A 16,922-nucleotide genomic window follows, 5' to 3' on the forward strand; every position below is an offset into this window, starting at 1 on the left:
ACTTCAGCATCCTTGCAGAGAGCAGCAATATTGCTGAAGGGAGCAGAGTTGGGCAGTGATGCAGATGAAGATCTCTGCAAGAGCAGTCTCTGCTTTTGATTCTAATCAGGTGCAGGAAACTGCTCCCACTGCTTGCTCAAAGGCAGGTGGTAAAAACAGTCCCTGGCAAGATCAAGCCAATGAGGCAAAGCAAGACATTTATCTCTTTTATAAAAATCTAATGGAACTTGAAGAATTTATACTACAGCTTTGCACTGAAATGACCACCACAAGAAAATAAGGATTTGTAACCCTTGCCTCCCTGATTGTGACAAGCCAGAGGCTCATGTCATGGCAGGCCAGACAACATCACTCAGGAACATTCAGTAAATCCCTTGCAGCCATACAGAGAAACATTGAAGAGCACCAAAACCAGTGTGTGAAACTGGTATCATGAGCATTAAAGATTATGATTTTAAAGGTCTTGTCCAACCTAAGTGATTCTAGGATTCTAATACATTTTGAAGTCAGGTTCTTGAAAGACTAGACAAGTAATGATATTTACTAGCTGCAATTTTGTTCAAGGCCATGGCTTCCATGCTGGCTACCCAGAGACATACCAGATGCCACATGGACCTGTTAAAAGATTTTGGAGCCAAACTAAAAACAATTTATGGACAAATTGGTTTCAGAAGGGAGCTCAGGATAGTGAAGGTAGCCAACCAGAGTGGACCTTTGTTTTACAGGGGCTATAACTTCTGTAAGCACTCTGTTCTCTCCAGCAGCAGCAGCTGACTGCCAACATCTGGTACCCAGTTGCTCCAGGACAGATCAACCTCCACTGATGACTCCAAGGGGCGAAGAACAGAGCTAATGTTTTTGAAAAAGCTGAGTAGGGCTACAAAAGAAAGCTTCAAGCCCAGAAGAAACTTCTCACTACATATTTTATAAGAACCTGTTTACAGAAAAGGGAAGACCAAGGAAGCACCCATTAAAGAGGAACCCAAAGCAAGGATCAGCTTTTCAGCTATGTCTGCACTATTTTTGCAGTTTTACAGAGCCCGTAGCATCTAGCTACGCAGAGACACCCCCATCCCAACCTGCTATCAGTCTCTATCTTGGTCAGTAAGAATTCCTGAGGTCTTACTGTATTACCTTAGAAATTCTTATTTGTCCCCATAATATTTAATGGCATTGTGGTGGTTACAAATGATGGCTGAAAGGCACAGGCTTTATAAAGTCTAAAGTTGGCTGTCATTCCTCTGTAAAACACACTCTCAAAGGAGTCCACACCTGCAAATCAGAGGATGGAAAATAATTCATAAAGAACTGAACAAAATCTTGCTCTCTGACGTTTTTTATAGGATATAATTGCTTCTTATTTAAACAGCTAACACACTGAATGACCTGGTAAGATATGACAGCATTTGCACAAGTACGTACAAAATTGCCTTGTAGACACCTCAGGAACAATTGCCATAATGACATTACTGCAGTCTGAATTAGATTAGGTCACAATGATGGACAAACACTGATAGCTATGATGAGAGAAATAAAAGCCCAGGTTGGAATGACAGTTTACAAAAAGATAAGGAAGAACTGGCCCACAGGGACTTTTACACTACAGTTGCAGGGCCAGATGAGATTAAAAGACCCCAGTCCCACTGTCTGGTACTGATGTGCCCTGACAACATGGTTGTTATTGCCAGCAAATGAACTAGACACCAGTCTAGTCATACCAGACAACTGATACAAGAATAATGAGATCTCAAATAGATATATATATTGTTTCTATATGCCATGTGTTCACTTTTTAGAGCTTTATGGCATTCTATAGCTAACAGCCAGAATGCTGTCAAATGTAAAGCAAAGCATTCATTGTCAGTCATCTCCAGTAGATGGAGCTTTAAGAAAAGCTACAAATGCATTTGTTATAACAATGAAATAAGCTGTATGGCATCTTGAAAGCAGGTATGAGCTTTTGTGCAGCCTCCTTTTTGAAATAAATGACAATAATGGTTTGCTATCATGACATTTCATATAGATAGGCAGCTTCCCCTCTGCGCTTGACATTCAGTAAATCCCTGCAGCAGCTACTGATGTAGCATCACATTTATTTTCCTGACCCTGACTCATAGGCCTGTCTGACCTTTTTAAATCACTAAAACACTGTCTTCACATTTTAGTTTTGCCATTTCAAGTCTAAGCCAAACCCTTGAGCTTTATAACTAGGAAGGACTGGAAAACCACCTTGGAAAATACAAGGATTACAAGCACAGCAAACATCAAAGGCAAGATGCAGAACAAACATTTTATTGGAAAGTGTGCCAGCAGGGGTTGGGGAGTAAAATAAATTAAAAAACATGAAGTTTCCTGAAATAAAAGTCCAGCAATAACAGTTGATTTAGGGATCATGTTTCAGACTCAGCACACAGCACACAGTGGGAGGATAGCACTTAGGACTTGTAGTCTTTAATTACAGGCTCAGAGAGTAAATAATTGCATGCTGTTTTGAAGACCATCTACTGAAAGGTCTGTACACTTTTGGGGATAAAAAGGACCCAGAATCCACAGCAGGTAGGTGGCTGTACATGGACAGTGGAGACATGTAGGGGAAAAAACATTACCACAATTTAGCAGAGGAAACAAGGAAGCTTTGAAAGCACAAAAGAAAGAATATTGTAAGGGAAGGAAGGAAGAGAACAAAACATGTGAACAGACCGCAGTGAACAAAAAGACCAGGAAAAGAGTAAAAAGTCAACTTTGACTTTCTTGTAGGAATCCTAGACTTCTGTTAGTAGGTAATAAGGGACCTTTCAAGAGAACACCCTTTTCAGAACACCGTACTAGACCAGGTATAGTGCAGTGCCCAGAAAGGAAAGCCTTCCCTTCCCCCTGTACAGTTACCAGATTGGGAAGAAAAAGAGAGAAACAGAAAAAATTCTAGCAAAACAGCACACAAAGAACTAAAAGCAAGGACTGACTGCTCTGAATTTGTTACAAACATTGCACTGTGCACAGTTCTTGTCCCCACATCTCCAAAAGATAATAAGCTAGAAGGGACACACAGAGGGATAGTCTAAAGCTGCCTAAAGTCCTGGAAAGGCTTTTCTTTGAGATAAAAATAAAATACACCATGTATCTTAAGCCTAGAATAATATAACAGGGAGAATGTGTAAATTGTGAGAACACGAATGACTTGGATTAAGAAACAGCAGTGTTCATACACATTGTTTCTTTGCCTGCACGAACTCAGGATATTCAGGGGATCAAAGGAAGCAAAAGATGCAAAACAAAGCAGTGGTTCCTCAGAGTCACAACTCCCATATTAAGAGAGAGAGGTTTAAAAGCAGCTAGACAAATTCCTGGAAGGATCGTTTATCAGGAGCTAGTGACACAGTGATATGTCATCTGTGGCTCCTAAGCCAGAAATCCTGGAAGCTAAAGGCTTGCAGGAATGGAATCACTTCTGTTTGTACTGCTCTTAAATATCACTGTTACCTGCTGCTGAAGACAAGTTACCACTCAAGCCATCTTCACCATTCTGACCCACTTTGGGCATTCTCATACTACCCTGTCCTGAATTTTCCTATTTGGAGATACTTCCTGGTTTATTGCATGTCAATTAGAATTGACAAAACTGCTTAAATCCAAAGTTCATTTGTGCAAGGCCTTGTCAATTAGACTCCTGTGTCTACTGGCAAGGTGGCTCAGTATTTGCAAATGAGGAGTCTGAAGCCTTTAAGAGAAATCTCCACAAAGTGAATGGTGTCTGAAAAAATAAAATAATCCAACACACTTGTGCACAAAGGAAAACAATACCTCACTAAAAATCTTTCAGCAATGTAAGGGATGCAGCAGCATACATTCCATTAGCAACGTGTAAGAAGATTTGGCAACTCAGCATTCAGACGCTAGATCATATAATGCACCACAGCAACTGCATGATCTTCACAACAGATGGACTTTATATTAAAAATGGAAGAGTATACAGCCTAGCTCAGAAACACATCTTGTTCTCAGTGGTGAACTGGACAATGGTGAACTGTATACAGCCTACCTCAGAAAGACATCTTGTTCTCAACAGTGAACTGGACAAACATGTTCTCTGTTTCAGGGCTTAATAGTTCCACTGGAAGTATTTACTGCTTCTTACTCTGAACCCTGTTTCACCCTCTGTGACCAAACAAGGGCTTACATAAACTTCCTTCAAAAGCCTAGAACAACGGGTTCTTTGTACCTGGATCAGACAGGTAGAAGGTGCTTCTGGGGTCTGTTATGCCAGAAGGCAGTTAGAGACTTGACTGTCCCCTGTAGAGCTGACAGCTGTGGAGCACAGCCTGGTTGCTGTTCCATGGAGCTTATGAACCATGTAAGTGAGATGCAGAGTCCATAGGTACAAGAAACAAAGACCACAGCAATGAAGAGCCATACCCAAGATCACAGAGCAGACCAGCAGCAGCCAGTGTGACCAACTTGACAGGAACAGGACTGTAAGAAGGTGGGCTAAGAGCAGAATTTGGCTTTGAAAAACATATTCAGTCCTGAATGTGTGGCATATTTGTTTGCTTCGACTCATTAACTGGTACAGAAATTCCAGCATTATCACCCTCTAAATACATAGCAACATCTTTGCAGATTGGTGATTTCAAGAAAAGAAAAAGAATACCTCTGGATGTCCGGCTCAGATCACAGATTTTGTAAGTCCCTTGCTATCAGATTTCACCTGAACAATCTTAAGGTGCATGCACCTTCAACCACAAGGTTTCAATGCCCTCCTCCCATCAGGGCTAAACATTAAATACTAGAAAGCTGGTATGTTTTGCTAGCTTGAAGAAATATATCAGTGTAACGCACAGAAAGTTTTCAGTCCTGCAGGGAGCTCAGCAGCCAGCCCCCTGGACAATCAGGGGAAGCAGAGTCACTCTGATCTCTGCAGTGCTGTGCTCTGGAGACCCAAAGCAGTATTAGCTGGCATCAGCAGGGAGCTCTGGATCAGTCCCTACCTGTGAAAGTTACTGCCCAGTACCAGAAACAAAAACTTCATCTCTGTCATGCTTATTAGAGCTGGAGAAGCTCTAAATCCAGAACCATAAACACAGGCATATATGTATCATTAAAGAGAACGCCCAAACCAGTAACTCCTTGCCTTCCACTGATACTTAGTCTGCTGCACTTACTTACAAAAGGTGACTCATTAAGCAATATCAATCTGTTATAGATCAGGCCCACTCCTAAAGCTGCCATGCAGATGAGCCCCCAGCTCCTAGCTCTACAGAAATCATGCAGTAGTTCTCAGTACAAGGCTACAGAATTCACTTACAAATTTGATAGGCAACTGCTTAGGACAGTCTTTAGGGAAGAAACAAAACTCCTGTGAACATTTAAAACCACTTAGAAACACCTAGAAATTAAGAACATTCAGGTCAACTTAGAAACCACTTCACTGTTTAAAATTTGATGAGAGCATCCCTAATTGGAAATCAACCCATTCTGTTTCTGCTTCTACACAGAGAGGCTGCCAAAGGTTTAATTAGCCTATACACTCAATTAAAAACTATCAGTGAAAAGAAACAATGGTGATGGTCCCTCAAAATGATCCTCAAGTATACAAATTCCAAGTTCTGCATTGTGTCAGAACTTTTTAAGGATTCAGGGATAACATGCCGAACACATTTTATGCTACTTTCCATGTTGAAAGGCTTGGTAACTAGATTGGTGGATACAGCTGAGACTGTGTGCCTAAGAAGAGTAAACCTACCAAATCCTCTTCTTCTGGGAAAAAAATATGAGCCAAGTAGCAGAAGAAAACTGACTCTGAGTAAAAGATGCAACTCCAAACAAGCCAATACAAAGCCTGAGACTATAGCCCACTGTCGCACTACACAGTTGCTCATTAGCATCTCCAACAGACCAACTCCCAAACTCTATGCACAGAAATGCAGAATCCCTTCAGACAACTTCAGTGTGTATGTGCAACTCCTTGTATTTGCTACTGAAACATTTTCTCTGGACTTGATTTCTAATTATTAATGGTTTAGTACAAACTGTTCATTTTCACAGAACACAGAGGTACTCTGAAGCATTGAAGTCTTAAGAAGCAAGTCACATGTCTCAGTTTTTTTCCCTTACTGTTGTAAGTATAGTGCTCTAACTCTCCTTAAAATAGGATTAGTTTTCTTCCTCAGACTGTGAAGAAGAAAGCACTGTCATTTTCTCTTCCAGGATTTATTTTTGCCTGGATGCTTTATGTAACACACTAATTTAAAAAAGATGTAAGATCTTCAGCAACTCAGTGGTGATAAGTGCTTTATTTTTTGTGTCATGTGGTTTTCCTGTATTCCTTTTATGTAAAGTAGCATGAACTCCACTTAGCAGCTTCATCAATATTCAGTACAACTGGCCACAAAGAGAGGCTTAGAAAGTGAACACTGCCAAACTCACCAGAGCCATGTAGTTAACTGACCAAAGGGCCTGCCCATGTCTTCAGTGGAGCTTCACAAATTTAAGTCCACAGAGCATCTGCCCCATTGGATCACATCTGTACAAAATTATCTGGGTGTGAAACATTTAGCCTTTTTTTTTCCTCTAGAGAAGACTAAAGTATTACAAAAACTCTAGTATTTTGATCATATTTGAGAGTGTACAGAATCATAGAAAGACAAAACAATTTGGGTTGGAAGAGACCTTACAGATCATCCAGTTCCAGCCCCTCTGCAGGGGCAGGGGTACCTTCCACTAGACCAGGTTGCTCAAAGCCCCATCCAACCTGGCCTTGAACACTTCCAGGGAAGGGGTTTCTACAACTTCTCTGGTCAACCCGTGATAGCATCTCACCACCCTCACACTAAAGAATTTTCTCCGAATGTCTAACCTAAATCTATCCTATTTCAGCTTAAAACTGTTACCCTTCGTCCTCTCACTACATGCCCTTGTAAAATGCCCCTCCCCAGCTTTCCTGTAGGCCCCCTTCAGGTACTGGAAGGCTGCTATAAGGTCTCCCCAGAGCCTTCTCTTCTCCAGGCTGAACAGCCCCAACTCTCCAAGCCTCCCTCATAGGAAAGGTGCTCCAGCCCTTGATAATCTCCGTGGCCCTCTTCTGGACTCGTCATACTTGGTTAAAAATAATCCATTAAAAAAACCCCACATTCACTTGAAAAATAAGTGCTTCTTTGCTTTTGATAAGCTAAATAAATCCCCTGCCTTGACGAAAAAATTGATTTCTATACCAGTATCAGGAACAAAAGAGAAAGTTGCTAAAACCAGAACCTATTGAAAGGCTAAAAAAAAATGACAGTTGCACCCAAAAAAGCCTAATATAATCCAGCTTTGAAGATTCTTCATTTCCGTAACAAAATCGGATCCCAGCATGGCTGTAAATGTAACAGACAGAAGTAGCAAGGCTATTCCCAGACCATAATAAATACTTTACCAGCAGGCAACATTAGCCACCTTTTGTCAAGATCCATGCAGATAACAATGAGCAGCCAACGTTCCTCAGACGTGTTGCCACATCAGCCGTGGGTATTAGTTAGCGTAATTTCTCAAAGACAGTAAACTAAAACAAGGCTAAACTAGACCCAGTGACATACATCCCCACCACCAGCTGAAAAAACCCAAAACTCACCAGCCCCCCAAGTTCCGAGCATTGACGGCTGGTGGCATCAGAAACGGGTCACACTGCTCGCTAGAGGGCAGCAGGAAACAACAAAAAAACCAGTAACAATCCACTAATTGTCGAAATAGGGGCCACGATCTTAAGCAAGGCCGAGGTAGTTAAGCATAGATTATCTACCTAAAAAAGCAGCACTAATTCCGATGGTGTTTGGGATCCCAGTTCAAACTGACGCGGGTTTGCAAGTGGGAGAGCACGTCAACTTCCTGCAGCCAAAGGAGTCACCTCACTGACACCTAAAAAAAACCACCTTTGTACAGCACCCTCCCCTTCACCTCCACATCAAGCCAAAAAGTAAAATATTCCTGTTTAATTTTTGGTAGAGAGAGACTATCAGAAGTTTCTGTATCTAACCACCACAGCCAAGAGTGCAACTACAAGCCCTTCTTAGCTCAGCTTGGCTCTGTTTGAAAGTGATTTAAAATACATGCATGTCTTGGATTTACAAAATTAACACAGACCTCTCAAATGAGACTCTGCATAAAGGTCTTGAGGCTGCAGGTGATGTTTAGTATGGCCAGACAAAAAACGTTTTTGGAAATTCGGCTACTTCTGGTAACAGTTGTAGCTGAGGCAGCCATGCTATAATTTCAATACCAAGTACTGAATGAATAAATAATTTCTGGGCTGAACTGAATCCCCCCAAGTGCCAGCCCTGAAAGTTTACTGCTGACATGACAAGTACAGGCTGCTCCTTTCATTTTCAGCTTCTACGTCAGCACTTTTGCACAACACGCATACAGCAAAAGCCAGACTTCTGTAAACACAACCCACTTCTGCAGAAGAGATTAAGCAACTCTTGACAGGCTGTGGACATGGTAAACATGAGGGAGCATTTAAGGACAAGTCAGAACACATGCACAAACATTAAAGTGACTCCTCAGCTGCTAATAAAACACATAACAAACCACTGCAAAACTAAGCGTGTAAATTCACTGGGTACATGTAGCTTTTTTTTCAGAGAAATCACCTACAGAACTGAGAGCTGTGTTAATAGATTGGATATCTCTGCTTGTTTTAACATACGTGCTTAGTTGACTAAAAAACCAAAAAGCAACCAGAGCAGTCCAAAAATCACGATGGCTTTTATTTTTAAATTGGGATAGTCTTGGGGTCACATGTCCTCCTGATGTGAGCAGCAATTTCAGAAGCAGTGCTGTGGCCCAGACTGACTGATTTACCTGGAACCAGTGAGTCTCCAGTGAAATGGTTCTCTCCACTTCCCCCAAACTCTCATGACTTCTTCCTAACAGACTATTTTTGAAGGAAACCTACAAAACCCATGATCAATCAAAAGGGTCCCCGCATCAGAAAAGTGATTAATACTCTAACATTACCTTTTCCAGAAGCCACCATTCTGCAAAGACTGTAGCCCCACATGAAAGCCAGGACACGTGGCAGACGGCTGTATCTTGGCGTATACCTGTGCTGCTGCCAGAGAGAGCAGCTGTCCCTATCTCATCCACACAAACATTCACGTGGCTGCACAGCAAGCTGGGTCAATTCTCTGAGCTGACTCCTCATGTGGCCACCTAAGTACCAGGGCTAAGGAATAAGAATAAGCAGGAATAAGGAGCTAGGTCAGAAACAGCCTGGGACTCTAACTGTATTAGAGAGGTCAGGGCAGTCCATGGAAAATAACTGAAGGTAAGCCTGGGCTCAAACCTGAAGCAAATTGCAGGAACAATTAGTAGTGCTTTTGCAAAGGCAGCTGAAGATTGAACACCTCTATCCTCTCAAAGTGGCATATATTTATTTATTTATTTATTTATTTATTTATTTATTTATTTATTTTTAAAGCTAGCCAGCTTTTAGATACACACAGGCAGAGAATCACACTGAGAACTCTGTTTTCTTTCACCAAACCATTTCGTTAGCATCATCCTTCCTCTCCTACTCTCATCCTTCCTCTATTTTCTCTGCTCCTGTGATACTACACTTTCCATATACCTTCTTTTTCCACTGTCTACCCATCCATCCTCCTAAGGACACAGCTTTTTAACTACTTTTCATTACAAAGGCAATTAAGGGAGAAGCTACTGAACAAGCTCATCTCCCCAAAACCACTAGCCCCAGGGAACAGCCACATCAGCAGTTGGGGCTGAGCTCTGCCCATGCTTCAGACGGGCATAGTGCCACAGCTGAGCTCTCAAACGCTGTCTCCAAGCTTGGTGGGATCACTCCAGGGCTCTGCGGGCAAACACAGCTCTGTCAGACAACACAGCACAGGCAGAACCCATGACCCTGCCTTAACCACATCTGTAGTCTATTCTCTAACCCTTTCTTAGGCTGCAATTTTTCCAGGCAAAGAGTACATTTCCACTGTCCCTGGTATGCTCTGGTTGAGTACCCTACAAGAAAAGGGAACACTGCCAGTGACTTATTTCATTGTAAACAACCTTTCAAAGATTAATCCAAAAAACGTATGACTTCACACACACATACTAACACCTGACTACTGCCAGGTAAAAACTTTTGCTGGCAACTTTTGTTAATGCAGAGGAAGAAGTAAGCAACATTTTGCTACCAAGTGATACAGATGACATTTAAAAATTAAATGTTTTTTTTTAATTATTATTTTCTGGTATGGGGTAAAAACAAAAGGAAGCATACTAAAAAGTTCACTGATCCAGTTTAATTTTCTCAGCCTACCACTGCCTAAATACTTGAATTCTGACAATAAGCTAGAAATATACATATTTGTTGCAAAAGCAGAACCCTCATGCCCACACAAATAGTAAACCCACTTATTTATACGTAACATAGACATTTAGTAGTATTCCCACAGGACTACTTTTTCTTGCCAAGGGATGCCTCCTTTCATAGGGCCTCTTTTTCATGGCCAATAGGTACTATCTTTTGCTGTATTTCCAACTCCTGAGGCTGGGATGGCATGGCATTTCAGTTAGTCTCAGTCCAGTTCACGTGACAGATGTCAGATACAGCTTGTACTGTCCATCTGCTTCTTTGCTAAGGAAGCTGTCACATTTCCAGAGACCTAATGGCCTCTTGGAAGTGCTTTTGAATGACTAAGGAAGATCCCCACTCTTAATAAAAATGTTTCAAGTTTGATGAGAAGACCCATTCTGCCTAAGGCCCAGGATACAATCTGCTGATCATACTGTGGGGTGCAAGCTATAGCCACCCCCACACTCCTAATTTATCTTGTGACACAGCAGCAGTTACATCTCCTGAGAAAACAAGTCAGCAAAGGAGCTTCATTTTCCAAGGTATTTTTGACAGAACTTGCTTGTCCAAGAACATCTGACACAGGCAGACTTTTTTTTTTTTTTAAATTTAAAAACCATCCTCCTGCCTCTTCTGCCATCAGACTAAACTCAGTAGTGTAGAAAGCTGAAGTTGCACAAAAAAACAAGCATTTAAGTGAGTATGTATATTGGTTTGATACTGTTACAAGGAGAAAGGAAACCAGATGTTTGGTAATTTCACTCCCAGGAGCACATATGAAACCATTTTATAGCATGCATCCCACAGTTACTGCCAAGTGGTTTCAGTTGCAAGAGGTCTCTAAAGCAAGGGATGAAGGAGAGCATTCACAGGCCTGGTCTGCCCTCCTCAGCACACCTGGAACCCCCAGTGACACACCATGGGGTGTTGGAGACAGCAAGGAGGCAGGATCTGGCCTCTCAGTATACCTTGTTACTGAGCTTCAGCTACATATTCCACACATACACTGTCAATGACTTGCCCAATGCTGTCACTTGGGTTTAGAGCTGCCTATCTTCATTTCCATGGATGTCACTGCTGCTATGCCTCAGACCAGTCTTAGGACTGATGAGTGGCCATGCAGTTCTTCTGTGTCCACCTATCAGAGCAACCAAGTCCAGTTGTCCCGAGCAACCACAACAAATAGTGTTTGAGCAACTAAGCTGCCCTACACAACACTGGAGGAACAGCTCCCACGATTTCTTCATACCTGTGACAAAGGGCTTGTGAAATCTGAGCAGACAAACACCCCCCAGCCTGTCTCACTGTTAAGAGGAACTTCCCCATCCTCCTATCCCACAGCAGTGGAAAAGGCTTCCTCAGGACATTCCTTGCAGTGGTGGTCACCACTCATGTGCAAAAAATAAAGCAAAGCCTCAAACCAGATACACTATTGCTCTAAGGCAAAATCAATCATGTTTAATTGATCATGTTTTAAGACTTGCAACATGAATAACATAAGACATGTGACTTCCTGGTCTGCATATGAAAACCCAAGCAAGGATTAGTAACAACTGATGCCAGATTTCATTACAGTTCTGAATGTCCCACAAGTAGAGGTGAAGACAACTGCACAGGCAAGTAGTCAACGTGAACAGAGCTACACTGGTTTGGCAGATCCCACTGCTTACCTGTTTAGCATGCAGAATAGTGGAATTTCTGCTGAAAAAACACATGTCTAATTCCAAGTTGATTTCTTGGAACTAGGCCAAAGTAAACAGTACCAGTGCCAGTACCACTTTTACACTACTTGAGACTCCAAACCATCAGAAATATCATCAGTGACATTCCACCTGCTCAGGTGCCTTGACAAACCATCTCCAAACATTTTTTGCTAGTCAGACTTCATTTTCCCCTACAATACTAAATATAATTATTACGACCTTCAGGCCAGCCACTAGAATATATGGCAAGAAGTGCCACTGGGCCAGTGCATTTCAGTTTCATACTTCTTGCCATATAGTCACACTGACTGGGCTGAGGGGTGTAGTAATGAGAATGTGCCAGCTATCCCTTCATCTTTTCAGATACACCACTACCCCTAAGAATCTGAAATAGTGGCTGACCTAAAATGCTACTTCTGCAGGAATCAGTCCTCCTTCAAGTGAGGAAACTGCTGTCTCCCAAGAGTTGAACTGAAGCAGTTCTCATCACACCTCTTGTCATTAGCACAAGAAAACAATCACTGCTAAAAATCTGGCTGCAGAGTCACATCCTAAGCTCCTGAGTGGAAGACACACGATGAACACATGAAGAACACAAAAGTTTAAAACCACTTCTTACTGACTATGTTAATTTGAGACAGTATATCCTAATGATGCCTGGAGGACTGCTGTGTGGGTTAGTTCAAGTGACCTTCTTGCTCTGAAAACACAATAAACATGAAGAAACAATGTGGTCAAAACACTAGCAGCTGATAGTATCCTCTCAACTCCTCTACCCTGTCTCATGGACTTACAGTTCACACCGGACCTGTGGAACTGGAACTGACTGCAGTTCTGATGCACCAGCATCAAGCTGCTGTTAGTCAGATGACACACTGTCTAATCAAATAACACACCGGCCAAAGGAAAAGCACATGGAGAGGCACAAGCTGTTACCTGTGGGTGGAGAGGGAAAAGTATCCACAGAACAAAAAAGTTCTTTGTTCTCTTCAGAGCTGTGTGGAGGCATGAAGTGCTCAGCTAGGTCACAAACAGAGGGCAGATCCAAGATGTTCAGGTCAGAACTTGGAGATGTCTCTTTTCCTTCCATGGTCTCACTGCAGAGACACAAATGCAATTCAGCTGGGTTTTTAGAACATGAAAATCCAAGCAGAAGTCAACCCAAATGATCTGGCATTTTTCCACTGCTTTATGAGCTGAGAGTAGCTGTTGAAGCATATCGATACTTCATTTAAGAAAGTACAAATATAAAGATGTAAAGGAAACAGCCCTCAGATTTAAGTAGGATAACTAGGGTTCCACAAAAAATCTGGCATCCTTAGAGGCTTCCCAGAAGTACAGATTTAGGCCTCAACACTAGAAAGCTATGGATTGCATACCCTTCAGGGTATGTGGGCAGTTTAAAAGAAAATATGTTCTTCAGGATCCCTGTCCATTGATACTTCTAGATTCCAAAAGTTACAGCCAACCTTCCTGGCTCATCACTAGCAGAAGGAAAGAGCATCTTAAAACTTGGTACTCTCAACCCCACAGGAATGGAAAGGATTTCCCAGTGTGGAGACCTCAGGACAGATGTGTTGTATACCTTGTGCATAGCACCTTGGAAAGCTGCAGCTGAAGCATACCCACATCCAAACACCCTTCTCCTGAGCTCCATGAACCAGAGCACCACTGCAGAGGAACACACAGCTGGGTGGAGAGCAGGGCAGGGCTGGTGCTATTCAGTTCCACACCAAGGGCCACAGTGAATGGGCTATTATTTTGGAGAGAATGAAACTAAAGCATTCCACTCCAGCAGCTCCAAGCACAGCCACACAAGTGCCTGGAGCAGGACAGGAGTGAAAGGCAAAAACTGGGTGGGGCAGGAGCTCACAGAATGACAGAGAGGAGCAAGCAGGAACTCTTGGGCCGAAGCATAAGTAGCACTGACTCAGTAAGAGGGGCTCTCCACAGACCTCAAAGAAAGATAGTTGCAAGGAAAGATGTGCAAGAGCCCCACACATCCTCATCTTCCACCTGAGACCTCAGCCACTAGCCCTTGGCCACCCTTCACAACTGGTTGTCAGGCAGCTGAAACTCTCCACTAACACAGTAAAGGCTCTGAGCAGAGCTCTGTTGTACTCCAGCTCACACATCTAGCAACATCAGAGGAGGAATTGACACAAACCTCACTGCAAGGCCTTGTGCCAGAGGGACTTTCAGACAGGAGTTTCACTCGTAAGTCCACTGAGCACTGATGATGAGATTGAGTGACGTACATGTGAGCAGACATCAGTTTTTTTCCCCTCACTCAAGTAACAGGTGATTCTTTTCATGGAAAAAAAACATACAGACAGAATAAGAGTGTTTCTCATGAAATGTGAATTTCACTCCTAGCTCTTACAGAGATGCCAAGAGATTTTGTGTTATCTTCTTTTTTCACCTGTTTTGTTTACTTTCATGCAATAAAAACCCCAGACTATGGGTATTTGTGCTGCCCCCTCCACCAGCTGTATCGGTAAAGAGCGATAAGACAGAGGAACGAGATCCAGTGGTCAGACAATGCTTCCCATTTGTTTCCTCTTCCATAAAATGAAGATGGCACACCCTTTAATCTCAGCGGTGGTGTAACTGAGGAATGTTACAGCCAGAGGCCAAAGAAAAGTGTACTAGTACTGAAAAATGTGGTAAATACCCCCATGCAGTTTGGTTTGGGTTTTTTGTTGTTGCTTGGTTTGTTTGGTTTGTGGTTTATTTTAAACCACCATTCCTTAGATGCTTATGTGTTGAGAAAACCTGTAGCTATGCTGCACCTCTGACCTTTGCAGAATGCTGACTCACTAATGAACAGAGGGGAGATGCTGGCTGTGATACCAGAGACAACCTGCTGCCTTGCCTTGGAGGGACAAGCGAGGTCACTGCATTCACAAGAAGTTCCCAGGGAAAAGAGAATGGAGGGTTGAAAACAAAACAAAGCACACAACAGTCTGCCCCCAACAGTCCCTTCAGAGGGAAGCCTCTCCTCCATTGCTCTTCATGTCCCAAAATACAGATCTGTGCATAATGAACAGAGAGCACAACAAACTCTCCTCAAATATTGTTTTAGTTATTTGTGCTACTTTTAAGTAGACTAATATTTTAGAGGATAAAACTGACAATCCTTGGTCTGGTAAAAAAAAAACCGCCACACCAAAAATCCAACCAGTCCTATCCCTTCAAGGGCAAGACTACAGCAAGAGGAGCTGCTGCTGTGGTACCACAGCAGCTTAAGGCTGGCACTGATATGGGCTGCTGTGATATTGGCTGTTTCTGCCCACTGCCTCTGCTGGCCTCCTTCCTTGTATTGCCACAACAGGCCTAACAACATGTGCAGCCATGTGATGACCAGCTTCAGAGAAAAACACCTTTTTTTTTCATTTTATTTAAATAAAAAGTCTGCGTCGGATCAAAAATTTCACAGTACAGTTTGACTGCGCGAGTCAAGTATAAAGCAATCCTCCTCCCAAAACTGAGATGTGTTTGTGAGGCTAAGCAAGACCTCAGCTCAGCCCTGGGCCTTCAGGCATGTGAGAGAGACACTGTTACCTCTGTGTCGTACCTGGGAACAGCACCGATGTGGAAGCAGTCCCCTTCGACAGAGCCTGGGAGCAAACGGTCTGTTACTGCTTCAGGATTCTCTCCTCTTTCCTTCAGGGTTTGTCAATCCCAGCTCCCTAGAATGAAACAAACACGTTGGTTACAAGCTTTGCATCAGCTGATTGGGCTGCCGGTGTGATCTTTCAAAACACATGTGCCTGCCAATGTCAACAGTCAGTCATCATACATACCGCTGTTTGTCGGGTCTGGCAGAGAGAAAAGCTTGTTCTAGAAACCAGAAAAAGCACATTTAGTAAATCCCTTGAATCTTTTGACAGTGACCGAGACCTCCCGGGAATGGGTTGGTACACTACAAAATAAAGCCAAGGTTTCGATTACAAGAAGCTGTCAGACAGACTGTTTATTCAAAACCTGTAACGCTGAGAAGTGAATTACAGCAGAGGAGCAGGTATTTCCCCAACAGGTTTATCTAGCAGTGCTCTGACACTTGGATTGACGGCCTGCGCTGCATCAAACCTCAACCAGGAAATGCGTTTTAAGAGGGCCACGTCACCCAGCCCGCAGAGCCAGCCACGGGCCCACAAAACCCAGACCTGCTCTCCACCCTCTGCCATTACCTCGTTATTGTCAGTGAGCAGCCAGGAAATGCATGCTTTCCGGAGGAAACTGGCCACCCTCAAACAGCGGCAGTGTGCTGCTGCTACCAGGAAATTTCCGAGAGAAGAGCACCGCACCAGCCCCGCACGGAGCCTGCTGCCCGCCCTGCTCGGCCGGCTTCGGGGGGGCCAGGAGAGGGGGCTCTTGTACTCGCGGCCTCTCTCCCCCTTCCCTACCGGCAGAAAAACGCCTTATTTCCACAACCGCCCAGGTTATACCCCCACGGAGCACCCCCCAGCCCCGGCTCAGGCCCGCCTTCCTGCTGCCGGGCGGGCCCCTCCCTCCGCGGCTGCCGCCCGCCATGCCGGCGCGGGGCTGCCTGAGGCGGCGGGCGCCATCTTGGGTGCGGGCAGGGGCCGCCCGCAGCGCCCCGCACACGGCCCCGCACAGCGGCGGCCCCGCACACGGCCCCGCTGGCGGGACCCGGCCCTGGGCTACCCCGCAGGTACCCGCCGTGTGTGGGGAGGAAGAACCAGGAGGGGCAGGTGCGGGCAGAGGAACGGGGGAGACGGCGAAGCCGCTTCCAGTCAGGCTTTCCTCGAAGCACGTTTAGCTGGGTTTTTTTGGTTTTTTTTGTTTTTTTGTTTTTTTTACGCTCTGAACGCAGAGGGCTTGTTGCTGTTGGGAAGTAACTCCAGAATTGG

The 16,922-nt window shown here is 43.8% G+C and overlaps 1 protein-coding gene across 2 annotated transcripts in view; it reads right to left on the reverse strand.

The window, feature by feature from the left end:
- Positions 1–16,508, reverse strand: part of SHLD1 (shieldin complex subunit 1) — a 45,462-nt gene extending 28,954 nt beyond the window's left edge. Inside the window, exons 1-4 of one of the 2 annotated variants that reach the window (XM_051615755.1) lie at positions 16,239–16,508; positions 15,852–15,888; positions 15,623–15,737; positions 12,982–13,142 (exon numbers count right to left, since the gene is read on the reverse strand). In XM_051615755.1, the coding sequence (XP_051471715.1) occupies positions 12,982–13,135 (154 nt within the window). In that variant the 5' untranslated portion in view covers positions 13,136–13,142; positions 15,623–15,737; positions 15,852–15,888; positions 16,239–16,508. Of the gene's footprint in view, positions 1–8,991; positions 9,200–12,981; positions 13,143–15,622; positions 15,738–15,851; positions 15,889–16,238 lie in introns of those variants that run through there. The other variant, XM_051615756.1, reaches the window with a different exon arrangement.
- Positions 16,509–16,922: the final 414 nt, after the last annotated feature.

The sequence above is a fragment of the Apus apus genome, chromosome 3 (assembly GCF_020740795.1).
Source record: "Apus apus isolate bApuApu2 chromosome 3, bApuApu2.pri.cur, whole genome shotgun sequence".
Classification (NCBI taxonomy): Eukaryota; Metazoa; Chordata; class Aves; order Apodiformes; family Apodidae; genus Apus; species Apus apus.